Source organism: Pristiophorus japonicus, chromosome 14 (assembly GCF_044704955.1).
Source record: "Pristiophorus japonicus isolate sPriJap1 chromosome 14, sPriJap1.hap1, whole genome shotgun sequence".
Lineage (NCBI taxonomy): Eukaryota > Metazoa > Chordata > Chondrichthyes > Pristiophoridae > Pristiophorus > Pristiophorus japonicus.
The window spans coordinates 10,624,478-10,648,896 of record NC_091990.1 but is presented as its reverse complement, the minus strand read 5'-3'; the positions used below and the strand labels follow the sequence as shown (position 1 = coordinate 10,648,896).

At 46.0% G+C, this 24,419-nt stretch overlaps 1 protein-coding gene across 2 annotated transcripts in view; it reads left to right on the top strand.

Annotated features, from left to right (window-relative positions):
• The window catches only part of LOC139279712 (myotubularin-related protein 9-like), a 50,480-nt gene extending 26,773 nt beyond the window's left edge, over nucleotides 1–23,707 (top strand). For both annotated transcript variants that reach the window (XM_070898868.1, XM_070898867.1), the window contains 6 exons: nucleotides 815–1,032; nucleotides 5,831–5,992; nucleotides 9,216–9,357; nucleotides 10,302–10,522; nucleotides 18,018–18,169; nucleotides 22,150–23,707. In XM_070898868.1, the coding sequence (XP_070754969.1) occupies nucleotides 815–1,032; nucleotides 5,831–5,992; nucleotides 9,216–9,357; nucleotides 10,302–10,522; nucleotides 18,018–18,169; nucleotides 22,150–22,295 (1,041 nt within the window). In that variant the 3' untranslated portion in view covers nucleotides 22,296–23,707. The remainder of the gene's footprint in view (nucleotides 1–814; nucleotides 1,033–5,830; nucleotides 5,993–9,215; nucleotides 9,358–10,301; nucleotides 10,523–18,017; nucleotides 18,170–22,149) is intronic.
• The last annotated feature ends 712 nt before the right edge of the window (nucleotides 23,708–24,419 follow it).

Genomic DNA, 24,419 nt, shown 5'->3' with positions numbered 1-24,419 from the left:
GAAGAGGGATGTCACCAAGGTCCAGGTCGGTGATTGGAGCGTGGGCAGGTACAGCAGGAGCGGCGAGGTCGGGACGAAGGATCGGCGAGAGACTGTAGTGGGACGTGATCGGGGCGCAGGAGAGGCACGAGTTCGGAGCCCAGAAGGGGCGAGGGCCCAGGGGCAGCACGGGCCCAGCCCACACTGCGATATGTGAGCGCACTAGGTCCGTGCAGCAGAGCTGGACTCCAGTCATCTTCGTTAACCCTTGCCACTGGACCAAGACCGAGCTCTGTCAAGCCCGTGTGGTGGCTGGTGTGCAACGGCCACCCCACATTAAAAAAATCCACGCACAGGCATCTTCCACCCTTCAGGATGTAGTTCAGGACCTGGAATATTAGGTCCTTCATTGAAACACCTGTGAACTTTTTGACGTGGAAGCAAGTCATCCTCGACTGGAGGGACCGCCTATGTGGTGGGAAACTAATCGTTAACAAAAGTCCCTAAAGGTGTACCTCATACCATCAACAGATACGGAGAAGGAGTTTGTGTAATTAAGCCTCAGATTCTAGAGAGCAGACTGCAGAAATTGTGGCCTAAATATTCAGAGGAGCGAGTGCTACTCACTGAGCCACTGTAAAGGGTTAAACATTTAGTCGATTCCATGAGTAAAGAAGACCTTGTAATATACCAGTAATATATACACTTGGTTGTGTGGAGGAGAGACGATATGCATTTGATTTTTCAGCACAGTTAATGTGCAGTGAATTAGACTCGGGTCTGGATGATCCTGTTTTCACTGTGTAGACTGATCTGAAGATACTGTTACCTGTAGGTAATAATGCGGAGCAGCCAGCCACTGACTGGGGCCAATGGAAAGAGGTGTAAAGAGGATGAATCTTTCCTGGCCGCCGTTCTTCAGGCTGATAAGGAGGGTTACATCATTGATACCAGGTCGATACAAGCTGCACATCAGGCCAAGGTCAAGGGTGGGGGCTTTGAATCGAAAGCTAACTACCAGAACTGGAAAAGACTGCACAGACCCATAGACAGGTAAGGAAACCGACCGGCTGACAGAACAGCCACTCCTTAATTGTCGGGTAAGGGAACAACGTTTCTGATGGGGGAGTGGGAGGGGGGAAGACAATTCTGAATTGTAATGGCATTTTATGTGACCTCATGTCCATTAGGAGAAAGATTGGATAGGCTGGAATATAGCCTATCTCCACTTCTACCTCACCCCCTCCACTGCTGAAACCCTTATCCATACGTTCTTAATCTTAATGCACAGTCTCTCTAATATTCTCCTTGCTGGCCTTACATACCCAACCGTCCATAAACTGCAACTTGTCCAAAACTCAATCACCAGCTGTGGATGCTCAGTCGTTGAGTATATGCAAGACAGAGGTCCATAAATCTTTGGGAACTAGGGGATTAAGGGACATGGGGATAATGTGGGATGTTGGAATCGAGGTAAAAGAGAATGACGGAGCAGGCTCGAGAGGCCGAATGGCCTACTCCAGCTCCTAATTCTTATGTTCTTATGTGGATGAAAATTCTTTACTGTCCTGCCTATGATGCTTTCTACAATTTGAAATATGTGTCCTATAGTTTACCCCTACCCTATTAATTATTGCTATATCTTTCTGGGATTTTTTTTAAATGATCAGAACCGTGATGCTCTAAGCATCATTGGGGGCAATTTTAACCTAACTGCTGGGCGGGAATCGGGCAGGTTCAGTGAGCGCAGCGTAAAATTTGGCAGGATGGAAAATAGCCATCTGACCCGGACCTGCCCTGCTCCCGCTGGGGTTAAACTGACCGCATAGTGAATTGACCCACTGACCAGTGCGAGGAGAATGGAACACTCGTATTGAGGCCTCTCTCCATAGAGTTACAGCAGCAGTGGTGGAGGAAACGTGACTCTCTGCAAAATGTTAAAGAAATATCGGACTAAATCCTCCTGTTCCTGCACTTGGGCATATTTTGGGTCACCTGGCAACGGTGCATGGAGGAAAGTTGGGCGGGAAAACAGAACAGGCCCCTCAGAGGGATGCTGAATTTAAATGGAAAGAAAATCAGACAGATTCCCTTATACATGTGCACTCGCGTCAGCTGTGGTCAGACAGTGGCTCAGTGGGCAGCACCCTTACCTCTGAGTCAGAAGGTTGTGGATTCAAAGTCCCACTCCAGAGACTTAAGCTCAAAAATCTAGGCTGACACTCCCAGTGCAGTGCTGAGGGAGTGCTGCACTGTCAGAGGTGCCATCTTTCGGATGCGATGTTAAACCAAGGCCCTTCTCTCAAGTGGACTTAAAGATCCCATATTTTAAAAAAGAGCAGTGTTGATGCCCTGGTCAATATTTATCCCTCAATCACAGATTATCTGCTCATTATCACATTGCATTTTATGGGAGCTTGCTGTGCGCAAATTACAACAGTGACTATGCTTCAAAAAGTACTTCATTGGCTGTAAAGCGCTTTGGGGCGGTCTGGTGGCTGTGAAAGGCGCTATAGAAATGCAAGCCTTTCTTCCTCCTCCCTGCCTGATTTCCCTCTTCGAGCTGTGCCTAGGTCAAGCAATACTCCCGGACACTGCCACAGGAAAACCTGCCGTATTGTCATTCTAAACCGATGAGAGGTTAGTTATTCTACAGTGCAAAGAATATATGCCCTGAGCTTTCTAATACGATCTGTCATTCGGTTCTTGGATGACCTGAAATTTAGTAAGTCTGATCTGACAGCTCTGTTAGTGAACAGTTCTGGCCTGCCTCTTATGAAGCTGTAACATGCCAGGACTTGAGATTAACCTACCTTCAGCACATCTGCATTAAAGCATTCATCTCTCACTGACAGCAAGAGCAAACATGTTCTGGTAATGAATACAAGTGAACTAGCCTCTAATCATTTCCTCACAGTGTATCGAAGTATATATGTCGGTACTATTGGTAGCAAGAGTGGATGCAAGGAAATCATATACAAGCAAGCAATCACCTGCTCCAAATATGTTGTACTAGAATCATAGAAATTTAACGGCACAGAAGGAGGCTATTTGGCCCATAGTGTCTGCGTCGGCCAAAAAAGGGCTATCCAGCCTAATCCCACTTTCCAGTTCTTGGTCCATAACCTTGTAGGTTACAGCACTTCAAGTGCACATCCACGTACTTTTAATATGCATTGAGTGTTTCTGCCTCTACCAGCCTTTCAGACATTGAGTTCCAGACCCCCACCATCCTCTGGGTGAAGAAATTTCTCTTCAGTCCCCTCCAATCCTTCTACCAATTACTTTATATCTACGTCCCCTGGTTATTGACCTCTCTGCTAAGGGAAATAAGTCATTCTTAGCCACTCTATCTAGGCCCCTCATTATGTTATATGTCTCAGTTAAGTTTCCCCTCAGCCTTCTTTGTTCCAAAGAAAACAAACAAACCCAGCCTATCCAACTTTCCTCATGGCTAAAAATTCTCCAGTCCTGGCAACAACCTGGTCAGTCTAGTTCCAAATGAGTGGAGAAACACCATTTTTCTTACTAGAACAAATTGTGTTGGGATCGTGTGTGATCAACAGACCTCCATCGATGTTATTGCTATCAGACAGCTGGAGCTGGGCTTCTGTACAGCCGGATATCGATCCCATGGACCTCCGCGCTGATACTGTCCATGTCATTCACCTGACAACCCACTGGGACACGCACTCAGTTACTCGAGGTGATGAAATACTCCAAGCCTTGGAGAATATTACCAACTGTAATTTTTGTAAAGGGCCATCAAAAGAAGACAAAAAAAAGTTAAACATTTTAGTGAAGACTGCTGGGTTATATGTGGCACATTGTCACCTCAATACAAATGTTTGATCTGACCTGACGTATTCATCTTAAAACTATCCAGGTTTTACCAGTTAGCTTTATCTTATAGTTTCTAAAAGCAGTTATTGTTTTACGGTGTGTGCCAATAAGCTCACAGCTAAATTTCCCAAGACATGCTTGCAATGTATTTGCTTCATGGGTTCTTTGCTTAAGAATTCATGTCAACACATTGCTATTAAGAAATAGTTGGTTTATTAACAAAGGTTTAACAATCACACTACACATTACCAGTTCATCCACCAGGCTCACAACTGCATACCTCATCGTGGATGACCTAGACCCAACTGGCTGGGGTTTTATTGAGTCTTGTGAACATCACGTGACTGGCTAAGCCACTCACAATGCAACAGCTCTACAACTATTTTAATTAAACTATAAAGCCAAGTGGCCCTTTATTAAAGGGGCACTAGAACCGACAAATTAACAAACCAAACTTTGTGAATCTTAAACGGTCAAATTAAAATTTGCTTGCCGGCAGCCTAGGAGTCCGTGAATTGACTTAAAAATGTATTGCAAGGGACTGCCTCGTTCAACACCCTCCCGGCCAAGACCCCAATAAATAAAGGGAGGACTCCCGTATAGAGAGCAACAGCTCTACAAACCTTTGAGCATTACAATGCTCTTTGTCACTTTAGAGTTCCAGGGTTACTTAAGTAACTTAAGGGTTTGACTTGGATTCCGTCTTACCTGAGAGGAAGAGGAACAGTGCACTGGGTTGCAGAGGTTTAGCTGGAGAGTTGGACTTCCCTTTAAATGTTAGTGAGCTCATTGTCCTCATATTGTACCTTAGTTTGTGCAGCACCAGACATGCAATGTCAGTAGCGCAGGCCGAGAGATTGGTCTGGGCTGGCTGGCCGCCACGGACTGGGCACAGGGAGCAATCCCTGCGCTGGAACAGGTAGGCGATAGTCCACCTCAGGCTTCAGTTGCATCTGACATTAGACACCATCTTTGATGCCTTTACCAATATGGCAGGCGGCACAATTCTGGCTCAGAATGCACACGCAGCACCTACTCTATTGCATGTTTTGTAATGTATTTGCTCCATGGGTTCTTTGCTTAAGAATTCATAGCAACACATTGTTATTAGGAATTAGTTGGTTTATTATCAAAGGCATACACTACTACAACAACAGCAACAACTTGTATTTATATAGCGCCTTTAACGTAGTGAAACATCCCAAGGCGTTTCTCAGGAGTATTATGCGATAAAAATTTGACACCCAACCACATAAGTAGAAATTAGCGCCTGAAGAGGTGGGTTTTAAGGAGCGTCTTGGATGAAGAAAGAGAGGTAGAGAGGCGGAGAGGTTTAGGCAGGGAGTTCCAGAGTGTGGGGCCTCGGCAACAGAAGGCACGGCCACCGATGGTTGAGCGATTATAATCAGGGATGCTCAGGAGGGCAGAATTAGAGGAGCGCAGATATCTCGGGGGGGTTGTGGGGCTGGAGGAGATTACTGAGATAGGAAGGGGCGAGGCCATGGAGGGATTTGAAAATAAGGATGAAAATTTTGAAATTGAGGTGTTGCTTAACCGGATCCAATGTCGGTCAGCGAGCACAGGGGATGATGGGTGAGCGGGACTTGTGCGAGTTAGGACACTACGCATTATCAGGTCATCCACTAGACTCGCAACTGCATACCTCATTGTGGATGACCTAGACCCAACTGGCTGGGGTTTTATTGAGTTCTTGTAAACATCATGTGACTGGCTAAGCCACTCCCAACTGAACAGCTCCACAAACCTGTGAGCATACTCACAGGTGCATACATTGCAACGTCTATCTTACGCCTGTAAAATGAGTGCAACTTAACTGAATATTTAGACCACAATTTCTGCAGTCTACTCTCTAAATCCGTAAGGATCACAAAACAGCTCAGAACAACACTTGTAGCCCCATTCTTTCTCATGGATTACTGTCAGTAAAACTACGAGAACTCAAAAAGCTTTTCTCTAACATGTTTCAATGTATTTTATTTTATTGCAGAGGCAGAGTCCTTCAGGAAAGTCTGAGTAAGCTGGTGGACGCTTGTAATGACCAATCAAACAGCATCGACAGGTGGCTCAGTAAACTGGAGGCTTCTAAATGGCTGTCCCATGTTAAAACCATACTGACAACAGCCTGCCTCGCCGCACAGTGTGTAGACAGGTAACGTACTTTAGGGGGCTTTTACAATATCAGCAACTCCATATAGTGAGGACACACACAACTTTTTTTCCTTGGCGCTAAGCCTTGCTGGAACACACTTCCATCGGCTCCAGCAGTCCTCTATATCTCTCCCACACGGCCATTTTCCGTGTGTAAGCCCAGAGTATCAGCAGGCTATTCAACTGTGGGCCGTTATTATAAAAAGGATATGCCATATTATGAAAAAGGTATAGTGGCACTGGATAGGGCAAAAAAAGATTTACAAGGACGAGACTAGAACTGATCGGGAAAGGATGAACAGGCTGAGTCACTTATCTCTTGAAAAGAGATGGCTGAGGGGTGACCTCATAGAGGTTTTTAAAATAACGAAAGGTTTTGACAGAGTGGCTACAGAGAGAATGTTTCCACTTGTGGGGAAGAGCATAACTAGAGGCCATCAATATAAGATCGTCACCAAGAAAAGGTTGGGCCTATACACATTGGAGTTCAGAAGAATGAGAGGTGATCTTATTGAAACTTCTAAGATATTGGGCCCAAGTTTCCCCAGGAGTTGCTCCGTTTTTTTTGGAGCAACTAGATTTTTTTGGAGTAACTTAAAAATCGCAATTCTCCCCATTTAATTTGCTCCAGTGTAAGTGAGTTAGTTAGGTTTTTATTTAGTCTAGTTTTTTTTTCAAAAGGGGGCGTTACCAGCCACTTACGCCGGTTTTGACCATTTAAGCAAGTTTGGCCAGTTAAAAGTTACTCCAAACTAACTTAGGCCAGCGTATGAGGCCACTTGTGTCTGCTCAGAAAAACCTTGCGGTGAATTAAGAGATCAGCGCAGGTAGCCTCTAAATGACAGTGTTATGATAGGAATGCTAGTTTTTTTTTAAATCCCAAGCAGCGAGACTGGACAGGGTGTAGGTGCTATCAGCCTGATTAAACTGAGCATCTTTTTAGTAAAGATAGCTAGATATTAAAGTACTGGAAAATCTTTGAAGATTCTTTTCTCCCCCCCACTCCCCCGCCCGCCGCCGGATCAAAACGCTTCCCCTTCCCCCCATCAAAACTCTTCTCCCCACCAACCTGTCTCTTGTAGCCCGCAGCGAGGGTAGGCAGCGGTTCTCCTGTGCGGCAGGCCACTCGGCCCGGGATAGGGATGGTGAGCGTCGGCCCCTCCCACACAGCCTGCATCACACACTCTCAGATTCTGGGGGCTCGGAGCTGCTGCGCATGCGCGCACACTCGAGAGCGCATGTGCAGAGGTCCCGGCACTGTTTTCAGCGCCGGGACCTGGCTCCGCCCCCAAATCCAGTTGCCATGGCTACGCCACCATGGAGGAGAGGCTGGGGAGCGGTCAAACTCGGCCCGAAGATTTTTGGCGCCCTTGGAGTTCTACAAAACGGCGCACCTCTGGTGAGTGCGCCAGAAATCTATACTGGCCAAATTTGGGCCCAATGAGGGGGCTTGACAAGGTGGATGCGGAGAGGATATTTCCACTCATAGGGGAAACTAAGACTAGGGGACATAGTCTTAGAATAAGGGGCTGCCCATTTAAAACTGAGATGAAGAGGAATTTTTTCTCTCAGAGGGTTGTAAATCAATGGGATTCTCTGCACCAGAGAATTGTGGAGGCTGGGTCATTGAATATATTTAAGACGGAGGTAGACAGATTTTTGAGCGACAAGAGAGTAAAGGGTTATGGGGAGCAGGTAGGGAAGTGGAGCCGAGTCCATGATCAGATCAGCCATGATCTAATTGAATGGCGGAGCAGGCTCGAGGGGCCAAATGGCCTACTCCTGCTCCTATTTCTTATGTTCTTAAATCAAACAGGAATTCAGAAGGAACTTCTTTACCCAGAGAGAGGTGAAAGTGTGGAACTCGCTACCACAGGGAGCGGTTGAGGTGAATAGTATCGATGCATTTAAGGGGAGGCTAGACAAGTATATGAGGGAGAAGGGAATAGAGGGTTACGCTGATGGAGTTAGATGAGGAAAGACGGGAGGAGGCTCGAGTGGAGCATAAAAGCCGGCATGGCCTGGTTGGACCGAATGGCCTGTTTCTGTGCCGTATATCCGATGTAATCCGATGTAATTACACCCAAGCCCAATCCTGCTCTTGTCCGATGTTCACATAAGCACAAGTTCCAGCAGGGGCCACTCAACAGCAATGAGGGGAAAGAATACGGCGGAATATTCCTCTCCCTAGCTCGGCGAACACTGATACCCGTGATAGAGACCTAACTGTTACTGCGGCTGAGGGCAGCTAATTCAACCAGGAACCTTTCACGATTACTTTAGGGGTGAACGTTTATAATATTTGGTCATCATAATTTTGCTTAACATCCTCCACTGCTGAAGGAGTTAGTATTCCTTCAGCAGTGAAGCTTAACTGCACCATTCCTGATTCAGCCCTCTATAACTCGCCCACGTGACCATTTTCCGTGTGTGAGCCCAGAGTATCAGCAGGCTATTCAACTGTGGGTTGTTATTATAAAAAGGATATGCCGTATTATCAAAAAGATATAGTGGCACTGGATAGGGTGCAAAACAGATTTACAAGGAGCCATACTGTTCATTGGGGACTTTGGGATCGTTTCCTACATAAAGGTCCTCTGCCAGGGTAGCATTTCACCTCTTGGGTGTCAACAGAAGTGCCTGATTACACAGACACATGAATATGGGTCTTAAGCAGGTACTCAGAACTTTAAAAGCCTGATAATCTTAATACCTCAAGGTTGCCAGAAAAGCAACAGTGACTACAGTTGGAAATATAATTCATTGGCTCTGAAATGATCCCGGAACATTTTTTCTTTCATACATATTGTCTAATGTTTTTATTCATTCACGGGATGTGGGCATTGCTGGCAAGGCCAACATTGATTGCCCATCCCCAGTTGCCCTTGAGAAGGTTGTGGTGAGCAGTTTGGTATAACCCAGTGACTCACTGTGCCATTTCAGGGGGCAGTTAAGATTCAACCACATTGCAGTGGTTCTGGAGTCACACATAGGCCAGGCCGGGTAAGGGCGGCAGATTTCCTTCACGAAAGGACATGAGCGAACCAGATGGGTTTTTATGACATTGGAGAAAGAGAACGGACTTAAGCAAAGAATTTGATTGCATCAACTCTAAGCGCCATGTTAGCTGAAGGTTAAATATAAATAACTACAATGAAACCTGAAAAAAAAATCACAGCTGATTGTTTGACTACACGAGCGAGTTATACTGTCATTCTGTGCAGGGAAGAAGCATCTGTCCTGATCCATGGCTCTGAGGGGAGAGACACCACACTACAACTCACATCGCTGGCACAAATCATCTTGGATCCAGACTGCAGGACCATTAGTGGTTTTCAAGCACTTATCGAACGGGAATGGTTACAGGTAGGTAAAGTCAGAAGAGAGCGTGAATGGGAACAGGCCTTTTGGGTCCCCCCCAAAATCCACTCCTTGCACAGACCATGTACAGTCCATTCTCTACTCCACCCATTTAATCTGCTAAGGATAAATTCTGCATAAATACCCTCTAATCTTCAAATGTTATAAAGTAACACTCCAGAATATTCATCCTAACAGGCAATACTGTCCCAACCTCTAGCTCAGCTGCAGGGTGTTGTTCCATTAACTACCTACTCACTTAGTCTGTAACTATCCCTAGAAGCTCGAAGAGTTGAAGGAATTCATTGTTAACAAAACAGGCAGTCCCAACGCACCTGTCTGAGGCTGAACCGCATGCTTTGCAACCTTGGTCTCATATTTGACCCAGAGATGAGCTTCCGGCCACACATCCGCACCATCATTAAGACCGTCTATTTCCCTCTCCGTTTCATCGCCCAATTCCGCCTCTGCCTCAGCTCATCCGCTGCTGAAGCCCTCATCCGCACTTTTCTTACCTCTACCCTTGACCATTCCAATACACTCCGGGCTGGCTTACCCTCCGTAAACTTCATCCAAAACTCCGAACCCGTACTTACCGAATCTCGCAGTAGCGGCGGCAAGTGGGGGTTGCACACCCGCTGACGTCACCACCGCCTCCCACCGGCCAGATAAATTTACCGTGAGCCGAGGAACCCGGTCGCCGCCAATGGTAAGGATTTAGCCGCCCATTAGCCGCCTCGCCCCGGCGGTTACCGAATTCCGACCCCTTACTGTCTCGGCTCGCAGAATGAAGTGAATACTCTCGAGGAAACAATATTCATGCTAACTTGTTTCATTAAGTGATCCTGAGGGTGACTCTAGCTCTGAAGTATATTTGCGATTCTGCTTGCGGAGGTGAGCGGACAGAGCTGTTGATCCTGGTCTCACAGTCTGACTTTCCTTTCCTGCAGGCTGGTCACTCTTTCCAACTTCGCTGCGTGAGCTCAGCCTACTCTCACGCCAAGCCCAGACAGGAAGCCCCGGTCTTCCTCATCTTCCTCGACTGCTGCTGGCAGATGAGCTGTCAATTCCCCTGCTCCTTCCAGTTCAATGAGCCCTTCCTCATCGCGCTGTTTGAGCATGCGTACGCCTCCTGCTTTGGGACCTTCCTGTGCAATAACGAAAAGGAACGGTAATGTACCAAGGGAATCACTTTACCAAAATACGCTTAATGCTGAGGTGGTTGTCAGTGAATCACGGGGTTACAGTTCTCTATAAGCCCAATAAAAGAAAGTCTTGCATTTATATTGCGCCTTTCACGACCACTGGACGTCTGAAAGCGCTTTACAGCCAATGAAGTACTTTTGGAGTGTAGTCACTGTTGTAATGTGGGAAACGCGGCAGCCAATTTGTGCACAGCAAGCTCCCACAAACAGCAATGTGATAATAGCCAAATAATCTGTTTTTGTTGTGGGATAAATATTGGCCAGGACACCAGGGATAACTCCCCTGCTCTTGTTCAAAATAGAGCCATGGGATCCTTTACATCCACCTGAGAGGGCAGACGGGACCTCGGTTTAATGTCGTCTCCAAAAGACAGCACGTCAGCCTAGATTTATGTGTTCAACTCCCTGGAGTGGGACTTGAACCCACAACCTTCTGACTCAAAGGCAAGTGTGCTGCCCACTGAGCCACACGTCAGTAGAGCTGTAATATGTTACCAGAACTTGGCTTCTACAGCTCAAACATTTCATTGTCTGTTTTAAGATCATTCCTAAACTGCTAAATGTTTTAAAAATTAAATTGTAAAAAGTGTGTGGCGTGAACAGAATAAACCTCAATTAGTGGTGGATTATGAAACGTACCCCACTTATACCCCTGAGGTTGGTGGGCACCTCCCATGAACCTGTCCCATACCTACCAATGGTGATAAGTGCCTCTTCTCCTCTGTACAGATGTAATCTCTGTGTTTGCCCCGTGCAGCCTAAGTGGTGTGTAAAGTCAGATGCTACCAGCACAGAACTTAGTTAAGAAAGTTCACGTTGCAGACTCCTTGGGGGTAACTTTAACCACAAAAAAAAAACAGCTGGGTTGGGGACAGGTGTGATGTTAAAATTTAAAAAATCTCAAACCCAACCCCAACCCGTTCACTTCTGGTTTCAACAGAGGCAGGGCAACCAGCACACTCCCAGGAGGCGGCTTGGTCATTTAAATATAATACTGAGGCTGCGTGTCCCATATTTAACCCGTCTCCCAGGTTTAACCCTGGCTGGCTGGGTTTCCCGGGCCTCGGGAAACCCGGCAGCTGAAGGGAGGCGATTGAGAGTTTAGGGGCGAAGGTAAATGCCCTTTACAGCACTGCTCGTGGGCCAGGAGGAACAGGAAGCAACTGCACAAAATACCACCACTTACTGAAATGTGTAAGATTCTGAGCGGGCCTCGACAGGGTAGATGCAGAGAGGATCTTTCCCCTGGTGGGTGAATCTAGAACTAGGGGGCATAGTCTCAGAATAAGGGGTCGCCCATTTAAAACTGAGATGAGGAGGTATTTCGTCTCTCAGAGGATTGTGAATCTGTGGAATTCTCTGCCCCAGAGAGCTGTGGAGGCTGGGTCATTGAATATATTTAAGGTGGAGGTAGACAGATTTTTGAACTGCAGGGGAGTGAAGGGTTATGGGGAGCGGGCGGGGAAGTGAAGAGGCCAAGATCAGATCAGCCATGATCTTATTGAATGGTGGAGCAGGCTCGAGGGGCCAAATGGCCTACTCCTGTTCCTGTTTCTTAGATTCTTATGAAATGGATGTATAAAGAATGTGCTTCGAACGTGGCCACCAAAACCCAGGCCGTGAGAAAGCAGTGTATGTGATGAATTTCAGACACCAACCCAGTCTTTGTTATAAACCTCATAAGCATGAATGGGAATACCACCAAAAAATACATCCAGACATCAAATAAATTTTAAAAAACATCACGTATTTAAAATGAATTAAAATGGCATTTAATTAAATATTTAAAACAAAAATTTAAAGTTTTGAAAAATAAATTTACATGTTTTAAAAATAAACGTACCTTATTTCACAGGTTTTTAAATGTATAAATTATTGATAACATTTTATTTTTCTGTTTTTTAAGACTCTTACGCTGAATTTCTCTGAAGAGAATTCTTGACAGATTGCAAGTTCCGGGTTTCAGCGCAAGTGCAACGTTTGCCAGAATCCCGAACTTGTGTGGCCCCCTACGGGCACGAGGGCACCCCGTACACACCCCTGGGGGTCTCAAATAACGGCCCCGTGTGACGTGGAGTTTAAACGTTCGGTTAACCATTCGGTTGCTTCTCCCATTTCTACTTTCTCGTTAGATTCCAGGCAAAGGCCGTTTGTTCCGTTGACCCCCACTTACACGCAACTCGGATGTGTGAAACTCTAGCTGTGTGCAACAAATTACTTCCTCAACTTTAATATCAATTGGTCAACCATTAAAGAAAGAGTCAATTTCAACATAGGTTAGCACATAGCCACCAGTATTCTTGCAAAATCTAGTGAGTGAGGGGCGATAATAAAAGCATCAGAATTTGCAAGAGACTGCTCCTGATGCAGAAGCCCTGTATAACACAACCGTGACTTCAATTGTCCTTACATCAGAATTAGGAGCAGGAGTAGGCCATTCGGCCCCTCGAGTCTGCTCCGACAGCCTACAGTGCAGGCGAAGTAACTTTGATTATCCAAGATTATATCACCTGCACTCTTGCTTATCCACCGATATCTATCAAACCAGGTCTGGTAGCAGAGTGGTTATGTTACTGGCTTAATAATGCAGAGCCCCAGACTAATCATTCGGAGATGTGAGTTCAAATCCTGCCACGGCAGCTTGGGAATTTAAATTCAGTTAATTACATAAATTTGGAATAAAAAGCTAGGATCAGTAATGGGGACCATAAAACTACCAGATTGTCATAAAAACCCACTAGGTTCACTAATGTCCTTTAAAGAAGGAAATCTGCTGGCCTTACCCAGTCTGGGCCTATATGTGACTCCAGACTCACAGCAATGTGGTTGACTCTTAACTGCCCTCTGAAATGGCCCAGCGAGGTACACTCAGTTATACCAAACTGCTACAAAAAGATGCACTTGACAAAACCTTGCAAACCTGCGACCTCTACCACCTAGAAGGACAAGGGCAAGCAGGCGCATGGGAACACCACCCACCTCCATGTTCCCCTCCAAGTCACACACCGTCCCGACTCAGAAATATATGGGCTGTTCCTTCATTGTCGCTGGGTCAACATCCTGGAACTCCCTCCCTAACAGCACTGTGGGAGCACCTTCACCACATGGACTGCAGCGGTTCAAGGGCAATTATGCCGGTCTTGGCAGCGACATCCCTAGAATGCATAAAAAAAAAATGCCGTGTGTGTTTTAAGTTAGACGATCAGTGGGACTCCATCTGCCAGGAAAAAAAGAAAAACGTCTAGTTCCAAACAAAATAAGTTTCAAGAGGTTTGTTTAAAACACCGGTTGAAAGGAGATTTGGGGAGTCCCAATTATCTGCTGATTCCCATTGTCCACACGGACCTCCATGATGGTGGGTCATTGGATAATGAAAGCTTTGTGCCTCTGAGATGAGCTGGCTCTCTGGTGAGAGCAGTCGTTGCTCACTACATCTTACTCTGAGCTGCTGGTGAAGAAAGACGCCCCTTCCTTCCTCAAGTCACCCGAAGGTACATCACAGGAAGTTGTCTCCCACAGCGTATCTCAAGTTGGTTCTTTCTTTACAGATTGCAATCGCAGATTCAGTCTGCACTGCCTCGGCAATGAAAGAGGAAATGGTCACGTTTTCAAAATAAGTGGTTATCCCCCACCAGACATCCAGCACATTTCTGACGGCCAAAATTATGTTGCTGTTAAAAAAAAGGGAGGCTGGTTGTGGAAAATTGTAACTGGGACTGCATCAGAGAGAAAGGAGATGGCCATTATTTTCATTGCAGTTTGGATCAGGCTATTTTAACGTGGCACTGCTTGTAAGCAGTTCTGGCAATGATGTAACACAGAAGAAACTTGCTCTTCCACAGGCCTTAAGACACGTTTATGTTGATAGGGTGCCACTGGCAGGAAACATATGCTATTCCCGCACTCGCAACATACGTCTATACAAATGAGGGGAACTCTGGCCCTAAATCTCTGGCGCTTTCTATAGGTCAGCTGTGGCTCAGTGGGCAGCACCTGCGCCTCGGAGTCAGAAGGTTGTGCGTTCTTAGTCCCACTCCAGAGATTTGAGCACAAAAATCTAGGCTGGCACTCCAGTGCAGTGCTGAGGGAGTGCCGCACTGTCGGAGGTGCCGTCTTTCGGAGACATTAAAAGGAGGCCCTGTCTTCCCTCTCAGGTGGATGTAAAAGATCCCATGACGCTATTTTGAAGAAGAACAGGGGAGTTAGTCCTGGCCAATAGTTATTCCTCAATTGACATCACTAAAACCAATTATCTGGTCATCATCATATTGCTGTTTGTGGGAGCTTGCTGTGTGCAAATTGGCTGCCGCGTTTCCCACATTACAACAGTGACTACACTCCAAAAGTGCTTCATCCGATGGTCGTGAGAGGTGCTACAGAGATGCAAGTTTTCATTTTTCAGTGGGCCAGATTTTGCTGGCGCATGTCGTTATCAGCTCAAACTTCCAGCAAATTTGTGGGGTATTTGTTTTTAAACCCAAACGTGTATGAGCAAGTCTAACAGGCGGGGCAGGCTCCAGCAAACTCTGGCCCTAAATCTCCAGCGACTTTCTGGGGATGATCTTTCCTAAGTCCCAAGGTTGGTGACCAAAGGCACAGAAGACACAGTGCTGCGTCTTATTGACCCTCCTCTAGGTCCATGTAGTAAATGGCAGAAGGACGTTCGAAGATCCCAAGCCTCTGCCTGAGCATCACTATCATGGAGCCCCACCATCAATCTCAGAATCGCTTTGCTCCTTGGATCTCTTCCTGGCCTTTATAAGCATCAACATGTGTAATGAATAACAGAGTTATTGCTCAGACAGGAATTTGGTTCGAGTTAGATATGGCCCTTACGTTTAAAGGGATCAAGGGGTATGGAGAGAAAGCAGGAAAGGGGTACTGAGGTTGAATGATCAGCCATGATCTTATTGAACGGTGGTGCAGTCTCAAAGGGCCAAATGGCCTACTCCTGCACCTATTTTCTATGTTTCTGTTTGGATGAATCTGTGTAAATGGGAAGGTTTACTTAGCAGTGATTAATGCCGTCTGTTTGTACAGAACCTAACGTGGTGTAACCTTAATGTTCAATAGTAAATTAGCAGATAATACATCAGAACATAAGAAATAGAAGCCGGAGTGGGCCATTTGGCCCCTCGAGCCTGCTCCGCCATTCAATAAGATCATGGCTGATCTGATCCTGGCCTCAACTCCACTTCCCCGCCCGCTCCCCATAACCCTTCACTCCCTTATCGTTCAAAAATCTGTCTATCTCCGCCTTAAATATATTCAATGACCCAGCCTCCACAGCTCTCTGGGTAGTGAATTCCAAAGATTCACAACCCTGGTTGGCAACCAGTAACTAGTGGGGTGCTGCAGGGATCAGTGCTGGGACCCCAACTATTTACAATCTATATTAATGACTTGGAAGAAGGGACTGAGTGTAACATAGCCAAGTTTGCTGATGATACAAAGATGGGAGGAAAAACAATGTTTGAGGAGGACACAAAAAATCTGCACAAGGTCATAGACAGGCTAAGTGAGTGGGCAAAAATTTGGCAGATGGAGTATAATGTTGGAAAGTGTGAGGTCATGCATTTTGGCAGAAAAAAAAAATCAAAGAGCAAGTTATTATTTAAATGGAGAAAGATTGTAAAGTGCCACAGAAGAGCGGGACCTGGGGGTACTTGTACATGAAACACAAAAGGATAGTGTCATGTTTGTAACCTTCACATAACTGTAACCTTTATGTAACAACACTGTACACTGTATACACCTGAGAAATGCACACCTTGACCACAGGGGGTGAACTTGTGGGAGACACTCCTCACCTGGTCATCCAGGTATATAAAGGGAGGTCCCACGCAGGGTCATCACTTCTTGGTCCTGTGAATAAAGGTACAGGTCACAGAGTGACCTTGACTCCAGTAATGGCCTTGTGTTGATTTGCTGTAGTGTGTAAGGACACAACAGATAGTAGGCAGGTATAGCAAGTGATCAGGAAGGCCAATGGTATCTTGGCCTTTATTGCAAAGGGGATGGAGTATAAAAGCAAGGAAGTCTTGCTACAGCTGTATAAGGTATTGGTGAGGCCACACCTGGAGTATTGCGTGCAGTTTTGGTTTCCGTATTTACGAAAGAATATACCTGCTTTGAAGGCAGTTCAGAGAAGGTTCACTAAGTTGATCCCAGAGATGAGGGGGTTGACTTATGAGGAAAGGTTTGAGTAGGTTGGGCCTCTACTCGTTGGAATTCAGAAGAATGAGAGGTGATCTTATCGAAACGTATAAGATTATGAGGGGCCTTGACAAGTGGATGCAGAGAGGATGTTTCCACTGATGAGGTAGACTAGAACTAGAGGGCATGATCTTAGAATAAGGGGCCGCCCATTTAAAACAGAGATGAGGAGAAATTTCTTCTCTCAGAGGGTTGTAAATCTGTGGAATTCGCTGCCTCAGAGAGCTGTGGAAGCTGGGACATTGAATAAATTTAAGACAGAAATAGACAGTTTCTTAAACGATAAGGGATTATGGAGAGCGGGCGGGGAAGTGGAGCTGAGTCCATGATCGTATTAAATGGCGGAGCAGGCTCGAGGGGCTGTATGGCCTACTCCTGCTCCTATTTCTTATGTTCTTATGTAGAAGAAATTCCTCCTCATCTCCGACTTAAATGGGTGACCCCTTATTCTGAAACTATGGCCCCTCGTTCTAGATTCCCCCACGAGGGGAAACATCCTCTCTGCATCTACCCTGTCAAGCCCCCTCAGAATCTTATGTTTCAATTGTAATATAGAGCTTCTGCTAGTGGACTACTGTGGTAATGCAACTACTGATGTAAATACAATAAAGGGTCATGTAAAGTCACATGATGACAGGTTTCTGTGTTGGAACCATCTTGTGTAGTGTGTTTGTTAGTGATGTTGTAAAGAATATATTACATCAATAAGATCGCCTATAAGAACATAAGAAATAGGAGCAGGAGTAGGCCATACGGCCCCTCGAGCCTGCTTCGCCATTTAAGACAATCATGGTTGATCCGATCATGGACTCAGGTCCACTTCCCTACCTGCTCCCCATAACCCCTTTAATCCCTTATCGGTTAAGAAACTGTCTATCTCTGTCTTAAATTTATTCAATGTCCTGGCTTCCACAGCTCTCATTATCTGGGGCATGAACCATAAATTGCTATTTTATTTTAAATCCCTGGAAACATGGTTTGAGGCTAATCACTAGTAGATTAGTGACCGTCTCGGACTTTGCAGTAAATCGGGTCGGGGGAATTAATCAGCCCCGTTATTATTGCATCCTGCTCCAATGTCACTTTTTCATCTGCAAGTTGGAAGAAAATAAAAGAGCTTGGTTGTCTCAGATTTCCCCAAGTTTGCAAGAATTTGCGGGACACGTAAATTACTGGTAGCAGAGACACTCTATAAAGTGCATTGAATTTCTGAATATTTCCCTTATTGTTATGCACTGTTTGTAGGTTTATACTGAATGTGAAGGACCAGACCATATCCATTTGGGCTTGGATGAACAGTCTTTCTGAGCGAAAACGCTACGTGAATCCTCTGTATGAACGGAACAACCTCACCATATGGCCTTCAGTAGCTCCTCAGACCTTGCAGCTTTGGCAAGGTACGTGTGATTAACATAGTGGCTGGGGAGCGCAAACCAAGCTACCTGTTTCTGCTCTCCCTAGCCCACCTAGCAACTGCTGCTAAAAAAACAGGCAGGTGACATCACACAGATTTCGGATGAGTCGTTAAACCGAGGTCCCGTCTGCTCTCTCAGGTGGATGTAAAAAATCCCACGGCACTATTTCGAAGAAGAGCAGGGGAGTTATCCCCGCTGTCACGGGGCCAATATTTATCCCTCAACTACCATCACTAAAAAATAGATTATCTGGTCATTATCTCATCGCTGCTGTGGGAGCTTGCTGTGCACCATATTGGCCATCCAGTGGTGATTACACTTTATAAGAGTACAGGTTGAGCGTCCGAAACCCGGAGTTCCAAAATTCAAAATGTTCCAGAATCCGGACACCAGGCTGATCCGTGGTGGGGTCACCTGGAAACTGGAAAATGTTCCGAAATCTGGACTCCCCCCCTGCCTCGGCAGCCCGACCTCGGCCCGGCCTGGCTCACCCCTTCTCCCCCCTCAGACCCCACCTACCTCGGCCCAGGCAAAGACGTTCCAAAATCCGGAAATACCCGGAATTCGGAACGGCCTCAGTCCCGAGGTTTCCCGGATTTCGGACTCTCAACCTGTACTTCATTGGCAGACAAGTACATTGAGACAGTCTGAAAGATGCTATATAAATGCAAGTTCTGTCTTTTTTTAAATCTCTCTCTCTCTTTATTATTTTCCTTCTCTTTCTTTCCTTCCTTCCTTCCCCTCCCTTCCTTTTTTATTTTCTTTCTTCCTTGTTCTCCGACTCTGCAGTCGGCAAGATGCCCCCGCCATCCCCTGTCCTGACCCGCTCCCCACACTCCCCCCAGGGTTCACCTTTGGGCCCCTTGTGAAGAGGCAAACCACCCGCCATTCTTCTCAGTAAAGGCCTGAGCTGCGGCTGAAGGCACAACATACAGTGGCCATTCGCACACCATGTGTTAATGAGGCCTCGGGCCTCAGGGTTGGGCCCAGACGAATTTCCTTCGCAAAGTCTGGCAGCCAGCGAGGTTCGATTTGATGGTCAGTGCCAGGTCAGTGTAGAAACCCCGCAGCCGCTCAGGAAAGATTTATTGCCAGAAAATACAGAGAGTAAAAAAAAAATGCAAGTTTCTCGAGATAAAAGGATGGGCGAGTTAGCAAGTGATCGACATGCTGAGTCTCTCAATGAGCCAAAAACCCGCCGCGAGCCAGCTGGTGAGAGCATCAGTGATGGAAATGGCCAGAGACCCCTTCCGAGCAGATCTTGCTGCCAAATTCATTCCCATGGTCATCACTGTGCACCGCAACCCGTATCCGTCCCAGAGTGAAAGTTCGGTAGTGCCCCGTGTGGCTGTGGCTGGCATCGGGAGGAGGAACCTAAAGAGGAAAGAAATTGCACAGCAGTCGAACTACCCTGTCTATTTAGCTCCTCCATTGCTGTGCAAACAGAAACAATTCATGGGCAAGTTAAAGAAAGGCATCAGCTGTCCTCTGAGGGACACCGCTGCCACCGGACAGATACTCAGACCGTTCTTCAAAAGTGGTTTCCGGCTGTAGGCCCCTCGCGGGCCAAAAATTAAAGGGGAGGGACATCGGTGAATAATAACAAAATGGCTGACTGATCGCTCGCGGCCTTCACTGCGGGCTGTTGCCATGACTACCCCGTTCCCGGGTGGTCCAGCAATGGCCCCTTCTCCCCCCCCCTACAGAGTCAGCAGCTTGGCCCCTCCCCTTTAACGGAAGGGGGCGGGCCCTGTCTTCCCACCAGCGTTACACGTCCCTCCGCGTGGCATTGGAAGATCCGCATCACTTCGCGCTCCGAGAGGAAGTGGAGCGTGAGATTTTTCTCTCGGGGGAGGTGGGGGGGGGGGGGGGAAGGGGAGGAAGAGGTAAGCCCCAATATAGCTCGCGGGGACAACCGGAGCAGGAACTCCCACCTCATGGCTGTCACGGCCCCCCCCACCCCCCCCAAATGGGGCGGTACCAAATTTTCAGCCAATCGACTCAGGACGAGATTTGTCGTGTAAGATGCACGGGAGCTTTACGAGATGTGTGCAGTGCTGTTGAAAGCACCAAGTTTGAGAAAGTACCCAAAACTGATGAGAAGGGAAGGGACTTTAGCTGAATCGAGAGCAGCAAACCCACAGATGACTATTAATGAGCCGAAAAGGAGAACTTAACTGGATGGCAACGTTTCCCAAATTTTGAGACGTATTTTCTTTAGCAAATCAAAAATGTTGGCCTCTTTATTGGTTCGAATGTTGGAGAATAAATTATAAAAAATAGGCCCTCATTTAGATACAACTTAGATAGAAACAGAATCTAAGAGGATCTAGAGGGAGAAAGGATGCAATCAACCCACACAGTGGTAGCAACCATAAGGAGAGTTAGTATAAGAAGCACACTTTCTGCTTCATCAAGGCAATGTTAAAAATAGCAGAAAAGAGTCTGATAGTTGAAATTTAGCCTCATTTTGCCTGTAAATTCTCAGCCTCGTTGCCAGCTAACATTGCGGTTTCTCTCAAACAATGAAGCTGCCTTGCTTGTGTTGGTAATCCAGGCCCACGCTCATGTCGCTCAGGTTAAATGAAGCATTCAACGTTACCCTATACAGAATGACGCAGCTGTACCAAAGCCCAAAGAAGCTCAATATTAGCAACTCCAGCTCCCCGCAAAGAAGAGCAGAAGAAAGGAAAATGAAGAGAAAGAAGATTAAGAACCAGGAGCAGGAGTAGGCCATTCGGCCCCTCGAGCCTGCTCCGCCATTCAATAAGATCATGGCTGATCTTCGACCTCAACTCCACTTTCCCGCCTGATCCCCATATCCCTTGATTCTCCCAGAGTCCAAAAATCTATCTATAACAAAAAACAGATTATCTGGGCCATTATTACATTGCTGTTTGTGGGAGCTTGCTGTGCGCAAATTGGCTGCCGTGTTTCCCATATCATCACAATGGTGACGACACTCCAAAAAGTACTTAATTGGCTGTACAGCGCATTGAGACGTCCGGTGGTCGTGAAAGGCGCTATCGAAATGCAAGTCTTTTTCCTCTATCTCAATAAGAACATACAAATGGGGAAAGAAACATAGAAAACATAGAAACATAGAAAATAGGTGCAGGAGCAGGCCATTCGGCCCTTCGAGCCTGCACCGCCATTCAATGAGTTCATGGCTGAACATGCAACTTCAGTACCCCATTCCTGCTTTCTCTCCATACCCCTTGATCTCTTTAGTCGCAAGGGCCACATCTAACTCCCTTTTGAGTATATCTAATGATATAAGGAGATGGAGGAATAAGGGTAATTCAGAAAGTGGGAAATTATTACAAAAGGAGAGATGCAGGGTGGGAGGAATACGAGCAAGAAGGAAGTCAGGGGAACAGAGAAGAGATGGAAAGGGAAGGAGTAAGTGAGAAAAGGAGAAAGCAAGAAGGGGTGGGACAAGATAACAAAGCTAAGAGTAGAATGAAGGAAAGTGGAGAGTTCACCTTGGTTTTTGTGTGAATACTGAATTGGTCCAGTTATCTGTTTTGATACTCACGTCAATGGTACTCCATTATAATCCCCGCTCTGATCTTACGTATTTTTTCTCTCTCTTTCTCATGGCAGCCGGTAATTATCCCGCCATTCACACCCTGTCTAGACTCATCTTTTTCTAACTTCTGCCATTACCATCTCAAGTCGGCCCATCATCCTTTTTTTCTCTCAGATCTCTCCTGTCTTCCACCCTATCACAGGCAGCTTCCCTTATGTTCTTTCCTCCCCTACCTCCCTTTCAGCGCTCCTTAAGAACCTGTTACGTTTCGAACATTCGCCAGTTCTGAGCCAGGGTCAGCGACCCGAAACGCTAACTCTGTTTTCTCTCTCTCTCTGCCAAGGCTGCTTGACCAGATTCCAGCACCGGCAGTATTTTGCTTGTGTGCAGTGGTAGTCCATTGGTGTTTTTGTTTGTTTGTTTGTTTCAGGCTTGTTTCTGAGATGGAACCAGTCGCCAGAGCGCCAGCATGAGGCTTGGGAGCAGATTAATCACATCATGGAACAGAGCAGGAGAAAGTCCAATCCGACAAACACAGGACGGTGCGTGCCGATGGAAGACTACTGCGGAAACTAGAACTTCTCAGCACTTGGTACTCAGGCGTCAGTGTCGCTCTGATTGATTTTCGGAACTTCTCAGCCTAGTCCTTTCGAGGTCATCCATCAGCTACTGCCCGGTAGCAGAAAACTGGGACCTTGTACCCACAGGGGTGGATGTCGAAAACCATTGATTGCTAAGTTGAAAGGAGAGTTGGGCGAACGCAGTTTTCCAAACGCAATTTATTGTGGAATAAAAGTTTAAAAAGACCATTTTTATTTAACTTTTTATTATTTGCTCTGTTGGTAAGAACACGCTGATGAATCGGTGTGTGAGCGTGTGTTGATTTCAAGTGAGATATTTTCCGTCTTAGCATGTTGCTGACACCCGTAGCTACTGATTATTCAGCCAGCTCACATTCGCTGGTGCACCGACTTGTTTCTGGTCTGAGGACAGGATGAGGGCCTTGTGGTCCACAGCGGGGCAGCCAAGTCTTCGGAGTATCTGCAGTACTGGAATCAGATCAGCCCAAGCTGTCCTCCTGGGCGCTAGAGGTAGAATTGGACAGTTTTTGTTATATTTTTGAAAGAGTTTCTCTGAAGATATTCCAGGTCAGAAGTGTTTTTTTTGTGTGTGTGTGTGTTGGTAATTTCACTCGCACTTAGCAATTGTCAGCATTGGTTTATGCAGGAAAGCTCAATACGTATTAGGATTGAAAGATAATATACAGCTATAAAAAAGATGTAGGCCATCTACTTTCCTCTATAGGAAGGGTGAGGATCCAGTTAAAAAGATATTACTATCGGAGTTTTGAGCCTCAAATAGCTATGGCTTTATATTTTTTAAGCCACAGAACTGATACAAAGCTTATTCCAGGTTCACTGTCTCAGTAAGTCACAAATTCGTTGTGTTTCAGTAAATGTTGCATTAAAATTGGAGACCTTTAAAGGGTGCTTGCATCTAGAAAAGCAATGCAGCGCCATCTGATGTTGAAAAGAAAAATTGCAATCATATTTTGGTGGACATCCCTTGTCCACCGAATTCATATTCAACCTTCAGAACAGTGACGAGATACTGAATCATGAATGTTAACAGTTTGCCATATATCCTATTAATGTATCCCCGAGCATGTGAGAGTGGAGGTTACCTGTGCGCTTTACCAGCTGTTTTACAGAACATGTAATTTGGTGGTGACAATCAAATATTGCTTGTTTTACAGAATAATTAGTAACACTGCCCTGACACATGCTTCCTTTTCCTCTCCTTATAATGTTAATGAATATCAGCTATCTAAAAGCCTCGGTCTGTGTTTTACAAAGTAACTGGGAGGTGCTCATTGGTTTAAGGCAGGTTTTATTTAACCTGTCAGATAGACATGGATCTGTTACTTCTCTGCATTAGTAAAGTTTCAAAACATTTATATTTGTATAAGATCAAAATTTAAATAAAGTTTATCAGTACGATGCCCATTTGTTATAATTGTATTCTTCAATATACTCAACCGTTGCAATGTCAAACATTTAAACATGAGTTGTAGTATCAACATCAACCTGCATTTATATAGCACCCTTAATGTAGTAAAACATCCCAAGGCACTTCACAGGAGCGTTATGAAACAAAATTTGACACCGAGCCGCATAAGGAGAAATTAGGGCAGGTTGGTCAAAGAGGGAGGTTTTAAGGAGCGTCTTGAAAGAGGAAAGAGAGGTAGAGAGGCGGAGAGGTTTAGGCAGGGAGTTCCAGAGCTTGGGGCCCAACAACAGAAGGCACGGCCACCGATGGTGGAGCGATTATAATCAGGGATGCTCAAGAGGGCAGAATTGGAGGAGCGCAGACATCTTGGGGTGTTGTGGGGCTGGAGGAGATTACAGAGATAGGGAGGGGCGAGGCCATGGAGGGATTTGTAAACAAGGATGCGAATTTTTAAATCGAGCCATGGCTGAACTGGGAGCCAATGGAGGTCAGCGAGCACAGGGGTGATGGATGAGCAGTTATCCCCTTTTCATCATAATTTCTATCAATTTTCATATATTCAGATATGACCGCCTATGTGCAGCTCAACTGAACTGAAACATAGTCATCAATAAATATGACAGCAGTAGAAGGTACATTGTGTGTGCACATGCACCTGTGGGTGTTGAAAGAGATGTGATGGGTTTTATT